At 42.0% G+C, this 15,213-nt stretch overlaps 1 protein-coding gene across 12 annotated transcripts in view; it reads left to right on the plus strand.

Moving 5' to 3' along the window:
- Positions 1-15,213, plus strand: part of SLC23A2 (solute carrier family 23 member 2) — a 75,397-nt gene that overhangs the window by 23,049 nt on the left and 37,135 nt on the right. For 7 of the 12 annotated variants that reach the window (XM_081922540.1, XM_081922544.1, XM_081922547.1 and 4 more), the window contains 2 exons: positions 8,402-8,666; positions 11,144-11,242. In XM_081922540.1, the coding sequence (XP_081778666.1) occupies positions 8,562-8,666; positions 11,144-11,242 (204 nt within the window). In that variant the 5' untranslated portion in view covers positions 8,402-8,561. Of the gene's footprint in view, positions 1-4,648; positions 4,768-8,401; positions 8,667-11,143; positions 11,243-15,213 lie in introns of those variants that run through there. The other 5 variants (XM_081922541.1, XM_081922542.1, XM_081922546.1 and 2 more) reach the window with 4 other exon arrangements.

The following is a 15,213-nucleotide window of genomic DNA, read 5'->3' on the forward strand; positions in this document are numbered from 1 at the left end:
TGAGAGAGTCTGTTTCACTGTCAAACAGCTCTTACTGTCAGATAGTTCTTGCTGATGTTTATTATTAAGATTAAGATTAAGATAAATTTATTGTCATTGTCCGTATATACACAGTATACACAACAACGAAAATCAAACACCCAAAGACCGGATTCACATACACACCCGCACGCATCTCCAACACTCCCATCCCATTCAGACACAATCCACAAAACATAACATAATCCAGAATATAACACAACCCATTAAAGGCATAGCATAACCTAAAACCTATCTCATTCCTTACTACTCCCTGCTTGCTATTTCTTACAACTGGCCCTGAGATCATTATTTAGTGCAATCAGAGCTTTTGGATAGAAACTATTCAGAAGGCGTGTGGTTTGTGTTTTCATTGTCCTATATCTTCTGCCCGAAGGCAACAGTTCAAAGAAGTTGTGAGCAGGATGGGTGGGATCTCTCAGGATATTGTGTGACTTCTTCAAGCTGCGAGACGTGAAGATCTCATCCAGGGTTGGTAGTTGGAGCCCAATAACATTCTGGGCAATTTTAATTATTCTCTGTAAGGCTTTTTTATCCATTTCAGAGCTGCTCCCATACCACGATAATAAGACACTCTCGATGGTACTGTGATAATAGGACAGAAGTAGGTGCTGAGATAGATTCAGTCCCCTGAGCATTCTCAGGAAATACAACCTCCCCTGCACCTTCCTCACAACCATATTAATATTTGCAGTCCATGAGAGGTCCTCAGAGATGTAAATGCAGAGATGTTTAGTTGGTGTCTTCTTTCTTATAGCTTGAAACCATTATTTGAGCCCTACCCTCCAGAGGTTGCCCGATCTTCTGTGTAGCAACCCTTTAGATATCTGAAAAGGGCTATCATATCTCTCCTCCGTCTCCTCTCTTCCAGGATAAACATGCCCAGCTCCCTCAACCATTCCTCCTAAGACTTGGTTCCCAGTCCGTTGACTATCCTCTGCACACCTTCCAGCTTGTCGATATCTAGTATTAGCTATCTAATCTGCATCTTGGGGGCAATAATATGAATCAAAGTTTACAAGATAATGTATGTGAAATGCTTTGAACAGACGAAAGTGGAGTGTCTGTTTCTGATGAGGAAAATGTAGTTCAGAATAAAGCTTTCAGTTTTGGAGATTTGGTGGGTGCAAAGAGAAATAGATAAAACTTTGTAAAAATAGTCTTTCTATGTCACAGTCCTCTACCTATAGAAAGGAATGACTACATATTAGTTTTCTTGAGAAATAACCAGGCACATAAATCATTATCTCTTTTGTATCTTTATTGCTTGGTTTGAGAGGCTAATTGAAGTGCTTTGTTCAGGAGAAAACAGCTGCTTAAAACCTCCACAGCCGCTTCGTTATTTTTTCTGATCCAGACAAAACAGTGGCAGTATGTATGAACACCAAGCAAGAACAATTCCTTTCACTTTTCAGGAGATGACGTAACAATTAGAGCAGGGATTTAAATTTAAAACATGCATTTTCATTCTGAATGGACATATTTTTGCTGTCACAAACTGAAGGCAGGGCATTGCTCAAGCACAGCTATTTTCAGAGAGCATGATTTGGATATGCTTAAACTGTTGGTAAGGGACGTGGGTGGCGTTGTGGGTTAAACCATAGAGCCTAGGACTTGCCGATCAGAAGGTTGGCGGCTCGAATCCCCACGACGGGGTGAGCTCCCATTGCTTGGTCCCTGCTCCTGCCAACCTAGCAGTTTGAAAGCACATCAAAGTGCAAGTAGATAAATAGGTACCGCCCCGGTGGGAAGGTAAACGGTGTTTCCGTGCGCTGCTCTGGTTCACCAGAAACGGTTTAGTCATGCTAACCACATGACCCGGAAGCTGTACACTGGCTCCCTCGGCCAATAAAGCGAGATGAGCACCGCAACCCCAGAGTCAGCCACGACTGGACCTAATGGTCAGGGGTCCCTTTACCTTTACCTAAAACTGTTGGTATTGTGAATGCCAGCGAGCTGTCTGTGTGTGTGTGTGTGTGTGTGTGTGTGTGAGAGAGAGAGAGAGAGAGAGAGAGAGAGAGAGAGAGAGAGCGCTTGAGAGAGCTTGAGAGAGAGAGCTTGCTCCGTGTACAGCATGGTGCTGCACTAGCAACAGTCACCACCACAGTTAAAGTGAACATTGGGATTCGATGGAGACAAAGCAGAGACATGCCCCAGTGCAAGGGATTTGACCCTGAGTGCCACCTCTACCTAACAGCACAAACCTACAAGCATAACATTTTGGGCTGACCATCTTCTGATCATACGTGGACTTTAAAGTAATCAGAAGAGGCCCTTTTACATGTATGTGTCCTGTCCCCATCTGGGGCATGGCTGATAGGAACACACAGAAAGGCTTTTTTGGGTTGGTGCACAAAGTTGGTAGAAATTCCTCCTCAGGAGTTCCATGCTGACCCCTTGATTTCCTTGAAGCTTGAATTTGTTTTATTCTGGGTCGTTGTATTTGTTGTAAACCACTTTGAGTTTTTTCTTTAAAATATATAGTATAGAAATGAAAATCATCATCATCATCAATTGGGGGGGGGCGCCTAGACATTCCATTGTGGTGACCATAACCTAAGTTTAAGGTGGCATTTGGCAATTAGTTTATATAACTGAGTTTTCAACACTGGTCTTAGCCAGTATGGCCAGTGGTCAGGGATGGTGGCTTTTATAACCCAAAACATATGGAAGGCATCAGTTCAGGAAAGATGAACTAAACACTCTCTGCACTTTTGTTTGTGTGTGTGTGTACGTGTGTGTACAGTGGTACCTCAGTTTAAGAACAGCCCTGTTTACGAATTATTCGGTTTATGAACTCTGCAAAACTGGAAGTAGTGTCCCAGTTTGTCAACTTTACTTGGGTCTAAGAATGGAATCCGAATGGTGGAAGGGCACTGGCGGTGGGAGGCCTCATTAGGGAAAGCACGCCTCGGTTTAAGAACGATTTCGGTTTAAGCATGGACTTCTAGAACGGATTACGTTTGTAAATCGAGGTACCACTGTATATACATATATATGCACAATGGTACCTTGGTTCCTGAACAGCTTAGTTGTCGAACAAATCAGCTCCCGAATTCTGCAAACCTGGAAGTAAGTGTTCCAGTTTGCGAATGTTTTTTGGAAGCCGAATGTCCAACGCGGCTTCCGCTTGAGTGCAGGAAGCTCCTGCAGCCAATCAGAAGCTGCACCCTGGTTTTCAAGCGGTTGTGGGAGTCGAATAGACTCCCAGAACGGATTAAGGTTGAGAACCAAGATACCACTGTACATGAATTGTGGTATAGATGCAGTGTGCTGTGCATATAATGGAAATAGATGGTGATGGTGAGTTTAATAAACAACAACCCCCCACCCCTGAATGACTTGGTCTTGACCAGGAATGCCCTGAATCTTTCTGTTGGACTACTGTTGATGGTTATTGAATATTGTAAGTTTCCATCATCCCACAGTACCTCCACAATATCCCACATTGCCCTCTGTGAGAGACTTGAGCTTCTCGTCATCTGTCATCTGCACAGCCTTGCTGCTTGAGGTTTCATGGTGCTTGCAAGTATTTAGTGATTCCCAGGTGCTTTTTGTCAAAGCCCAAAGGGGAAGAGCAGAGAGTGAGAATGAGAATGAGAGTGTGGTGAGGAGGAAGTAACACTTCTTCTGTGCCCAGTGCCAGCTGGTAAATCACTCTCAGCACATCAAAGTGATATTAGATGTGCTATCTATCGTTTCATGTATGTACGTAACTTCTTTTTTTTACGGATAAGCCACGAACAAACTTTATAAATTAATTAGAGGGATTCACAGCCTTTCCCCCCTATCCTGACCTCCACATCCACCCCGTGTTAGTTCCATTCTTCCTATATTGAGTTTGAATCTTTGCGCTCCCTTGTTATGAGGGAAATGTGTGAACCAGCTATTCACTCGGTTTCATTGGTAAGTTGTGTTGCTAGAAATGCTTTCTTTATCTCAGCTTCATGGATAAGGATTATGACTTCAGCCTGTCCAAGTGGAATTTCCCAGTTGATATAACTGCTGTGGAAAAGCCAGCAAGCTTGCATCTTATCAATGACACATCCAAATTTCTTGCATCCATCTTTCTGCAACCCCTTTTTTCCACTGGGAGAGAATGAAGGCTTATTTGGTATCACTGGTCTGACAGGTGCCAAATAGAGACTCAGAAGCTGCTGTCCTGTAATAAACTGGGAATTGTCTTTTGTGCAAAACTGAGGCTCTGCCAAGCATTGGTCTGCCAGCTAACTATTCTGGCTAATCAAAACTCTGCCCAAATACAGTAATTATCTGCTTCACTTGTTCAGAATGCTTAAAAGCATTATTGTTTTGCTAATCAGGACAGTCTGTGAATTTCCCCCCCAAAATGTCCCTGGCCTGCTGGCCAATCTTTTGATATTGATGTCAGTCTCTTAGCCAATCTGATTTTCACTTATTTCCATCTTATTTCCCCACCTTAAAAGAAAGGCTTGTTGTCTCCCAATAATTTGTTGCAGAGTGCTGTGCAAGCATGTTTTTTTTCTTCAGGTCAGGTCAGAAAGCAGAAATATAATTATGAAGCATTTCTAGTTTACATAACTAGCAGGGCCTTCCGCTGTTGTGAAAATGGAAAGCAGAAGCTGGAGGCAGCTGTCTTGAATGCATGGGTTGAATTAGATTCTAGCAAGAGTGATGTTTCCTTCCTGCAGGCCTTCACAGCCCACCAACCTGAATCCAGGTCTTTCTGCAGCAGAATGTCTCTGACAGGTATTTGACAGGCAGCCTTGGTAGGCTACCGAGACAGGGTGGGGTGGGTTTACTGAGTTTCTGGTGGGCTGTATTGACTTGGTTTGCAGGCCATTCTGTGCCTTCTAGGATCATTTCTCCACCTTGCCCTCCTGGCCTATTTCTAGTTTTGAAATGTGCCTGTAATCATTCTTTCTAGGCAAGCTTCTGAGAGAAGAAAGGAAACAGTCTTTATTTTGTTAGGAAATTTTTGTGAGATTATAGAGGGATTTGTTTCTCATGGTGATTTCTCAAAGGCCATTCATTGCCTTTTGCCTCAGGAATGTGGCTAAAAATGCTGCAGGCTAATTTTTTAAGCTAACACGAAGGAAGATCAGTGTAATACTCTTGATTGCCTTTTTTTATGAAAGCATTTTGTATTATTGCTGTTTCTGGCTTCATGATTTATCATATGCTTTTTCTTGGAGTCGAGCACCACTTATGTTAGCTGCTTTTAAACTGCAGGTGTCCACTGATAGAATTTCAGAGCTGGAGCAGAACGTGCTTGTTGGCTACCTGCCATTCTTTGGAGGGAAATGAGTCGTGGGGCTTAAAGGAACGGCAAAAACCTGAGAGCAAAGTTGTTGTAACACACGATGACATGGTTGATCATACCCTTTTTGTGTGAGGAGGAATTTAGACTGAGGAAGGAATAATTGGTATCCCAGGAGTTCAGTCCAATCATTTCATGTGGCCCCCAACACTGCCTGTAGCCTAGTGGTTCCCAAGGATTTTAGGGCCTCCACCACCGCACACCCCCCCCATTTCCATAAACTCATCCCCAGTGCCCCTACCCTATAAAAAGATTATTTAGTACGTATAACACACGGCATAACACTAAATTCCATATTCAGAGACGTATTGTCCTTGCAGTGTAGGGTGGGTCAAGACCATTGCACATGTCTTCTTCTAATGTCCCTTTTATGCAGTAATCCGCCACAAACGTTTGAGCCCCCTGCTGAAGGAGTGGTTAAATTGTTCTGACTCCTGCAGGGTTTTCTTTTTATTGAATAGCTGCCGGCATGATGGCATGATCGTATGGAGGAAGTAGCAGAATATCTGAGCAACGCCATGAAACAAGGGTCAGCAAACTTTTTCAGCAGGGGGCCGGTCCACTGTCCCTCAGACGTTGTGGGAGGGGGGCAGGGCGGACTATATTTTGAAAAAAAATATTGAATGAATTCCTATGCCCCACAAATAACCCAGAGATGCATTTTAAATAAAAGCACACATTCTGTTCATGTAAAAACACCAAGCAGGCCCCACAAATAACCCAGAGATGCATTTTAAATAAAAGGACACATTCTACTCATGTAAAAACATGCTGATTCCCAGACCATCCGCAGGCCGGATTTAGAAGGCGATTGGGCCAGATCCGGCCCCCGGGCCTTAGTTTGCCTACCCATGCCATGAAACTACGTCGTCATAAGACCTGAATGGTACTTTTTAACCTTACTAGGCCTGTATAGTTTTATCTTAAAGCATCTCCTCCTGTGAACAGATGCCAATTTTATGTTTCGATTAATATATTCCAGTCTTCTCTATATGCCCATAAAGGTTGATTGGTTGATTGATTGAACATAACAGTTTATGTTAACCACTAAGGAAGAACATAACACAATAAAATTCAAAACGGCAATGATTAGTTGCATATTTAATTCAAAATCCAATTAAAACTATTTACTTTAATTCAGCAAAATTGATTGATCCAGTGGTACCAGCTTTTCAAGGTCTGATAGTCATTTACACCTCTAGCACCCCCTTGCCTCATAGCGCCCCACTATGTAATCTCACTGCCCCCCAGGGGGCGGTACTGCCTACTTTGAGGACCCCGATCTATCCCCATGGTTTCTCACTTCCTCTGTCCCTCAACTGTTCATGCAAAGGCAAAATGCTCTTTAACTTGCCCACCCAATGTGCATGCAGCCGCCGCCGCCACCAATCTGCCTTTGTTTTGCTTCTCTGGAGAGGAAGGAACTGAAGTGCCCTTTGTGTCTCAACTTATATAGAAGTGAGCTAAAGGAGAGAGCCATTGCAATTATCTCCAGGTCATTTAAAAGTGGACCCTGTTAACATTTCATTTGCTCCCCATGCGACTAACATATTGAAAGCCTGGTCTTCCCAGTCTTTCATTTCTCTCTTGCTCCCTTTACTTTCACAGCAATATATACTTCCAAACAGCCTTATGCTAAAGGAAGATGATTTCCCCAAATCTGTTCCATGTGCCACCTGCTTTATCATTGAGTCATAGAATGACAGCATCCCAATTTCCAAAAAGCCACTTGTATGTTCTATATCTCCTGTATTGCTATATGACTTTTAACACACAGTCCATGCTCTCAGTATTTTAGATGAATGTTAGCCTCATATTAAGTTAGAACACATATTAAGTGTTTTAACTTCAGTGGTTCTAAAGTAGAAGCATTATTGCACAGAAGTCGGATAGTAAAGGGAGTTGGTTAATTCACTCATGCAAAAAACAAGATGTAAGAGACTGTGTAAAGCGAGTTGTCAACAGAGGCAAACATCTCTGGACATTTTGCAAGTCATGTCCCTTTATAGAAAAGGGTTTTGGAGTAGCCTAAAGATGAGTATGTGAACTTAAAGTACATAGCCAAGAATACTAACTGCAGATGGATGGAGCACTGGTTTGTTTTTGGAACATCTTTGGACATTTTGATTGTTTAAATCTGAGTTTGCGCAGTTATTTTGTGTGTGAATTAAATCATCCTTGTTCATTTATCAAAGGCAGTCTTTACACAGCTTTAATTTTATTAACCCCAGTTTCAGACTGAAATTTGATCTGCGTTCACATCTGTACTTTTGATTAGATCCATTTTTTAATTGTGACCAGCTTTAAATTGTCATAATGTGTGTGTTTGTGTGTGCTTTTTTGAAAGGTTTACCTACAACCAAGTGCGTAGGCAAGGTTTCTGTTGTTGTTTTGCCTTTGTTTATTTATGTAAACAGCACCATCACTCAGTGGTGCTTCAGACTATGGTGTCAGATGGTAGGACAGGGACCTTTGCAGTTTATCATCTGAAATTCCTCAGTGGGGAGGCAATAGAGCAGTGTTCCCCAATCTGGTACCCCCCAGCTGTTTTGGAGTACAGCTGCCATCAGCCCTGACATCCTATGACTGTGCTGGCTGGGGCTCATGTGAGTTGAGCCCTAAGCATCTGGAGGGTACCAGGTTGATGAAGGGTGCAGTAGAAGGAGAGGAGGAAGGTGGGAGTATGGCTAAAAGGGAATGAATATATGCAGTTCGAAACTCAGGGTTAGTTTCAGAAGAGTAAGTGGTAAAACTTCATTTTGAGTTTTAAGGAAGAACTGGGGCAGGTTGGCATCATCAGCCTTGAAAAGGGCTGAATATCTGTTTCAAGATTCCTGTCACCAGAATCAAATAGGCTTGAGGGATTTTTCTGCTATGTTGTGAAGGGGGGAAAGACTGTGGCTGACTGTCTTCCTTAGGGCATCCTTGGACATTGGTTGAAATTTTCAATGTAATTAACTTGTCATAAAACCTGGATTCTCGGTCAGGTTTATACACTGCAGCAAATGTCTTGTGGAATTGTATTACAATTTTTTTACTGGTGTTTCATTTCTTTATTTCTAGGTGCCATAGAAGCACATGTTACTTACAGGACCTCATGCTCCGTTGTGAACTCCTGTGATGCTCTTCTGACTCCCTGAGGTGCCCTAGTTTTTAATTGAAAACCCTATCCCCGTACTAATAACTTAGTGACTACGTGAATTTTAGAGCATTGTGGGAAACAATGGGAATTGGCAAGAACACCACGTCTAAGTCAGTTGAAACTGGAAGTCCAACAGAGGGCAAATATGAGGATGAATCCAAGCATCCTGCTTTCTTCACACTACCAGTAAGTTGCATACTCCAAAAAGTTGCCTTGCTTCCCTGTGGTGGCACAATGTAATCACAAGCTTGGCCATGATATCTGCTTCTGCTTCAATCATCGTTCTCAGCCAGGTATTTCTAGGCACTGATTCTCCAAAGTGTGCCCCATGAGGTCCAGTTAAAAACCCCCATTGTGTGGAAAATGCATTTTACAATAGCACAACTTTGAAAATAGCGTGGGTCAGTGGTGACTTGTGATATGCCTTTCACAGAAAGCTTTACTGATCTTTATTTCTGGAGTAGAAGTTGGTTGTAAAAGTCATCTTTGTTGTACAAGCCATCTTGCTAATCCGATTCTTCAGAAAGAAAGAGCTCTGAATGTATTTTTAGTATGGAGAGGCGACTAAGAAAAAATAGTTCCATGGTTTAGAAATGAATTTTAGGGCTCTGTATGAATGACTTTGTTCAGAATGCAGGTACAAATGTTGTGTACACTGATTAGATTGCTCAAGCAATCGGACTCTTACTCTTTGAGTACAGTTGACTAGATAGGCTTTGAACTATTGCATGCAAATGCTGATGATGATTATGACAATTTAGCCACAGGTTACCAAACCACTTTCAAGTAATGCAATTCATCATTTGATGATATCTTGACATTGGTTCATTGCAACATGGAAACATGAACTTGCTGACCATGGTGATTTGTTAGTCTAATTGTTATTTCCAGTATTTGAATAGTGTATTGAGGGGTTGTTCCACCTCTGTTCTGCCCTGTGTAAGACTGGACCAGAGGGTTTCTAGTCTGCTGTTACAGTCACTGTCTCCATACCAGCGCTGTTTGTATTAAGTCATAGGGGCTGATGTCTTTCTAATGTGTACATTTTGTTTCCTGTTGTGGCATAATGTGTATATCTCTTTAAATTGATAAAATACTGTTGACGGGTCCTGTGCTTATGCTGCAGTATTCCTGTTCTGTCTAGTACTGTGCCAAGTCTTTCAATAGCTCCTCCATCCCCGGTTCAGGGAGGGGAGTAAACCCAAACATGCCCTAAAAATCGGTGAGGTGAAAATGAAGTTCAGATAATATTTTGTCTGGTTTTGGGCCAGTGGGGATGGGACAGTGCTTATCTTCTTTTCCTTTATGAAATGGCCAAAGGCCTTCAAAGAAAAATAAACATTGCACAAGTCAAAGTGCTGGGCGCACTTGCTGCAGCACCAGCAGCCAGCTCTCTCTGTCTCTTCCAGCCAGCCTCCCTTCCTCGGAGGCTTATGTGACTACATGGCATGAAGAGAGCTGCATGCTGCAGCAGCAAGGGGTTACAGTGCTTTTACCTGCACTTTTTTTGCTTGTACATCAGCTGGCTCAAGCTAATGGGAGTTGCCTCTCAATGAATTCAGTATGTTGAAAATGTTGCGCTCTTCATTGAGAATAATAATTCCTGCGCTTGCCCTAGAGGATACATTTATTTGAAAGGGTGGCAAATATGTTCCAGCAGCCTTAAGGGTTTTCAACGCAAAGCCCGTTTCCCAACTCCTGTATGCAGCAAATGTCTGGCATAATGGGGACCTGCCAAAGCTAGATGGCTTTCAGGCAAAATTTATACGATCTCTGCTGCAGGTACCTAACTGCGTCCCCAACTCCGTACTTCTGTTGGAAGCTGGTGAATGCCCAATTTCAGCTAGAGCATGGTGGGCTGCCCTAAGACATTGGCTCAGGATTTCAGTGTTTAATCTAGGGAAGGGTCTGTACCAACATATCACCAATGAGGAATTTGTCAGCAAATGGCAGAAAACCATGGCTAAAAAAGCCACCTCTATTGGTCTGTCTCCCCCCCAACTGTATTACCTGGGCTATGAAGGCGCCCAAAAGGCTTTAAAGCAAAGATTATGGGACAATGCACACAGTGACTTGCGATCTCGGTCACACGCAGTCTGTAGTCCACTGGCAGCAGGAGTTCAATATGGGTATGTCTTTGAGTTAACACCTTACATCAAAAACCTGACAGTACCTAACTATCGAAGCCTTTTCACCAAGGCCAGACTGAATGTCTTCCCCTCTGCAGTGCTGGATGGTAGGTTGAGAGGAGTTCCCTACCAGGACAGACTTTGCTCGTGTGCTCAAGACATCGAGTCCATAAATCATATTTTGTTACATTGTGCGAAGTATGAGCAGGCCAGGGCTGAACTGATACTACCCTTGCTGGTGCCTTTCCCAGGAAAGTCAGAGGCTCACTATGTCAGGTTCCTACTGGAAGACCGGACAAAAGGTAGAACTTTGGCAGTGGCAAAGTTTTTATCGGTGGTTGAAAGAACAAATGAGCCCTATATTCCAAACAAAGTGCTTGATTAACCTGGAGGTAGGCTGTATGAACTCTGTATTGATTTGTAATGTTTTGTTGGTCTCTGGACCGTAATAAAGATTGTTGTTGTATAATACATTTATTTGAAAATCTACAGTAACTATTTTTTATATATTAATTCCTTTTTTCTTTTTCGTAGGTTGTAATGAATGGTGGAGCTACATCAAGTGGCGATCAAGATACGGAAGATACAGAGCTTATGGCAATCTATACAACTGAAAATGGAATTGCTGAAAAGGTATCTTTCTGGAGTAGATTCTAAGATTGGCTCTGGTGCAGCCAAAGTTTGCTCATTTGCTCAGCTCGGGATGCTTCACACACACTGGGGTGATCTCCAGGTGAACACTTGGAGTATTTTTGGAGGGAAGGTAACTGAGTGACTGCCAGGAGGAGAGCTTGAGTGCTGGTAGTGTGTGGAGATGATGGGGAATTGCCTGGAGAATCAAGGTGGAGACTGTAATGGTGTTTTGAGGTTACAGAAATTTATCTGTTTGTTCATAACCTTCTTGTATCTTCTCTGGCTTGTGGCAGGCATCACAGCTGGAAAAAGTTCACTGCTACCACTAACTCAGAATGAAAGATAAAGTGTGGAGCAGCATTGTTGCATAGTCTAGGTCGATCATGATGAACAATAAATCTGATTCATGAAATCCTGTTTATTGCATAATTCTTATTACCATGTGATGGTTGGTTGTATGGCACAGTCTGCCAAACATTTACAGACAGTGCTTTTCCCATCCCACCAACAATATCTATCAGTGGAAGGTATGGTTTCTCAAGAGACACACCCTGGATTCAGTAATCAGTATCCTGCCAAGCAGTTGACAATCCTGTGGAAGCTCTTCACTCTTCTCTTGTTCTCCTCAGTTTGACATTTCTACTAATTTTGCTTGTTCTTTGTCTTTCTTGTGGTTCCCTGACATTATCCATGTCTTTTGTTAAGACTTCAAGGCAATGTCTTTAGATAACAGTAAAACCCATAAATTCTGCTTACAAAATTAATTAAGCAGCTTGTGTAGTCTACCAAAGAAATTTAATTTGCTGTATTCAGGTTTCTGCAGCCTGGAAAATATTTCAGCAAGACAGGGAAATATAAAAAACAAGGAAGCAAGTTTCATTTCACAGAACTTTCCCCCCCCCCCCGAACCTTTCTGAAAGTTGCCCTTTCTGATCTTACATGATCTGCAAAATTACATTTAAAAGGAAAAAAATAAGCTGAGAATCAGTTTTATTTATTCTATATAAAGATAGTATTAGATGGGCGAGTTTCAGCATCACGTTCCCACCCCCTTTGCTTTCTAATGAATATACTAGAGTTTATAAAGGCTTTGAAATTTGCAATTTGAGTTAGAGAAAAGATGCAGTAAATAGGATGGAAAAAAAGGGGGGGAACACTATCACTGATTACCTTTTAACTAATTTAATTTCCCTTATTTTCTATCCTTCCATAATTTAGATAAAGTGTTAAGGAAAGGTTTCTTTGGTTAAGGGAACATTGATAATTCTTAGAGTGAAAGCATCTTTTGGAAAGACTGTACTTGAAAACTTTCATGTTTTGGGCCTTCATAATTTACCAGTGGATTTTAGGATTGTACATCATTTCCCTCATTTGTGTGGGCTGAAGTAGATGATTTGATAATCAGTTTTACTATAGCTGCAGTTGTCTTGTTGCACAAACCTCCTTTTTCCAGAGTCCAGCTATAAACACTGAGCTTATTCAGGAAGGCAAAATGACTGAGCGTTTCTGTTTTTAATGCCGCCTTTGTTTCAGAGATTAATGTTGGCAGCCAGGGAGATGCAAGGGAAACTGTGCCAAAGTTGGACCACCTGGACTTCCAGGATTGTAGGTGGTGGCAATCATAAGGGGATTAGGCAACTGCCGCATGTGTAACTAATAGGATAAAGTTATACAACTGGGTTACTGGACTCCGGATTCCAAGACACATATTTTGAATATCTGATATCGGTTAAGTAATATATTTGCTTGGTCTTCACTCTGACTCGTAGGACAGAAGCAGCACATCTGCTGATACTGCAGCTGCTACCTTAATGCTGGGTCTGCTGCCTTTGTGATAGATTTATGTTATCATTCTTATTTTGAACAAAGGTCTCCCACATCCTATCACTCATCAGCTCTTCCTACACAAGCCTGTTTGTTCCCTGTGATGTGAGGAAGAGTAGGAAACTGCTGCATTTTTCATGCAGGAAATATCCAGTTTTAGAAAGGCATTGTTTTCATAAAATTAATTAGCAGGCTTATGTATTACAAGTAAAATTGGGCAACAGCAATGGGTACAGTGCGAGTCAGGCTGAAAAATCCAAGTTGTAACTATTTCTTCAAGTGTCTCTACGGAACTGAGATTTACACGCACACCTCATTAGAATCTGATACTTTGTTTTAAAAAAATCGCTTAATATCTAAATATAAAGGAAGTGCACACTATTAAACTGTCATGCCTTAAAATGTTTACATGTTTTCCAGTAAAACAGTTTCCAACAATTTAGTTCAGTTACTTTCAGCTACTAGGAGGTGGGGCGGGTCTCAGCAAATGTGGGGGTCACAGAAAAGCTGTAGAAACCTGTCTTCATGCTGTTTTTATGTAGCATAACTAACACTATTTTGCTTCTGTACAACTGCTTGCTAAATTAATGCTCTTTGCTTCTAATTCAGATATCTCGACAACAGATAAAATTAACACATCACTCTAAGTTTCATTGACTTGAAAGTTTAAACTTTGTTTACGTAAAAGAAAAGGTTTCGTCAAGCATGCTAACTTGGACCTCCATTGGTTTTAGACAAGTGGAAAATGTTCTTGAAGATAGTTTAGAAAACTCATGTCATTAGCTTGTTACGCACAGAGTTTGTTTAACAAAGCGCAAAGCACCTATGAGTTGTCCCACAGATGATCAAACAAACCATGGCTTGCTTTTCAAAAGTTTGTTTTGTTTTTTTATCTGCTCTTTATATCTTGGTTACCATCTGAGGTGTGCAAAGAAACCATGGTGAAGGAAGGGTGATGGGTTTGCATGTAACACAAAGCCTTATATGAAAGCACACTAAGGTTTCTGAGCCAACAACAAACCCTGAAGTTAAGCCACTGGGTAGAGTTTGGACAATTATATGTAAACCAAGCCACTTTTCTGCTCCCATCTTCAGCAGAGCTCCTGATATAGCCGTAGGCTAGGATCCTAAAATCTTAAGCAAGTTCACAGAAGGGAAGTTTGACATCTTGCCCTCCTCCCTGAAAAGCCTTGGACAGGTGGGGAGCATGTGGGAGGGCCAGCCTGAATTATGTGGATGAGGTGTGGGGACTGCAAGAGAGAGATGGGGATAGAAAACCTTCCCTGTGTTACCTTAGGATCCACGTCTGATTTTGTTTGATTTCTTCCCCTCCCCCAGTAGCCTTGCTTCATCCCATGTTCTTCATGGGGAGTGCTAGACCTTCTAGGGAAGCACTGGGGAAAGCTTGGAGGGGCTGGTAGGAAATGTACTTTTGTTAATGTTCTTACCTTCTCTTAGGACCTAAGATATTGTCCTCAGAATGAGAATCAGAACTCCTTAAAGGATTTTCTTTTGGGGAGGGGGCTTGAGTTCTTCCTCCTGTCTTTTTTCAAGCAAAATGTGCATCCTGGGTGGGCTGTAAGACAGACTGCAAAGGTTCTGTGCTCCTTTACATTGAATTGGTAAATAGTGCTCTAGGTCTTCTGGTATTCTTGCTTCTCAAACCCTTCCTGAGGAAGCTTTACGTTATGGGGTGTGTATGGTCTTGATCCCCTCTTCCTTTAGTTTTCCTGATTATTCAGCATTGAAGACTTATCTGCTGGAGACTTCTCTTGAAAGTGTTTATTTAGGTTGCTTTTACCCCTTAGGCTACACTGCATGAGTTATGAGAGTCTAGCTCTTGATCAGTTATTTTGGGGAAAATGTTGTTGGCATTTTTGAGCCATGTGTTGGGATGAGCCAAGCTACTTTCTGTCTTCTTCCCCCTGCTCCCTTAGAAGGGTGTAGCCTTGAAATACATTCTGCATTCTCAAAAGTTTAACTGTAGAGCCGTTTCCAAATACAATAAACGTACATCCCTTTTTGAATGAGGCTCTTCTGTCATCACACAACCCCAAATGCTGCTTTGTTTGTTTGATCTTTGGCAAGTTGGAACAGCTTCCATCAGGTCTATGACGTCCCACTCATGGATGTTTGCCTTCAACCAC

The sequence above is a fragment of the Podarcis melisellensis genome (assembly GCF_964234715.1).
Source record: "Podarcis melisellensis genome assembly, chromosome: 8".
Lineage (NCBI taxonomy): Eukaryota > Metazoa > Chordata > Lepidosauria > Squamata > Lacertidae > Podarcis > Podarcis melisellensis.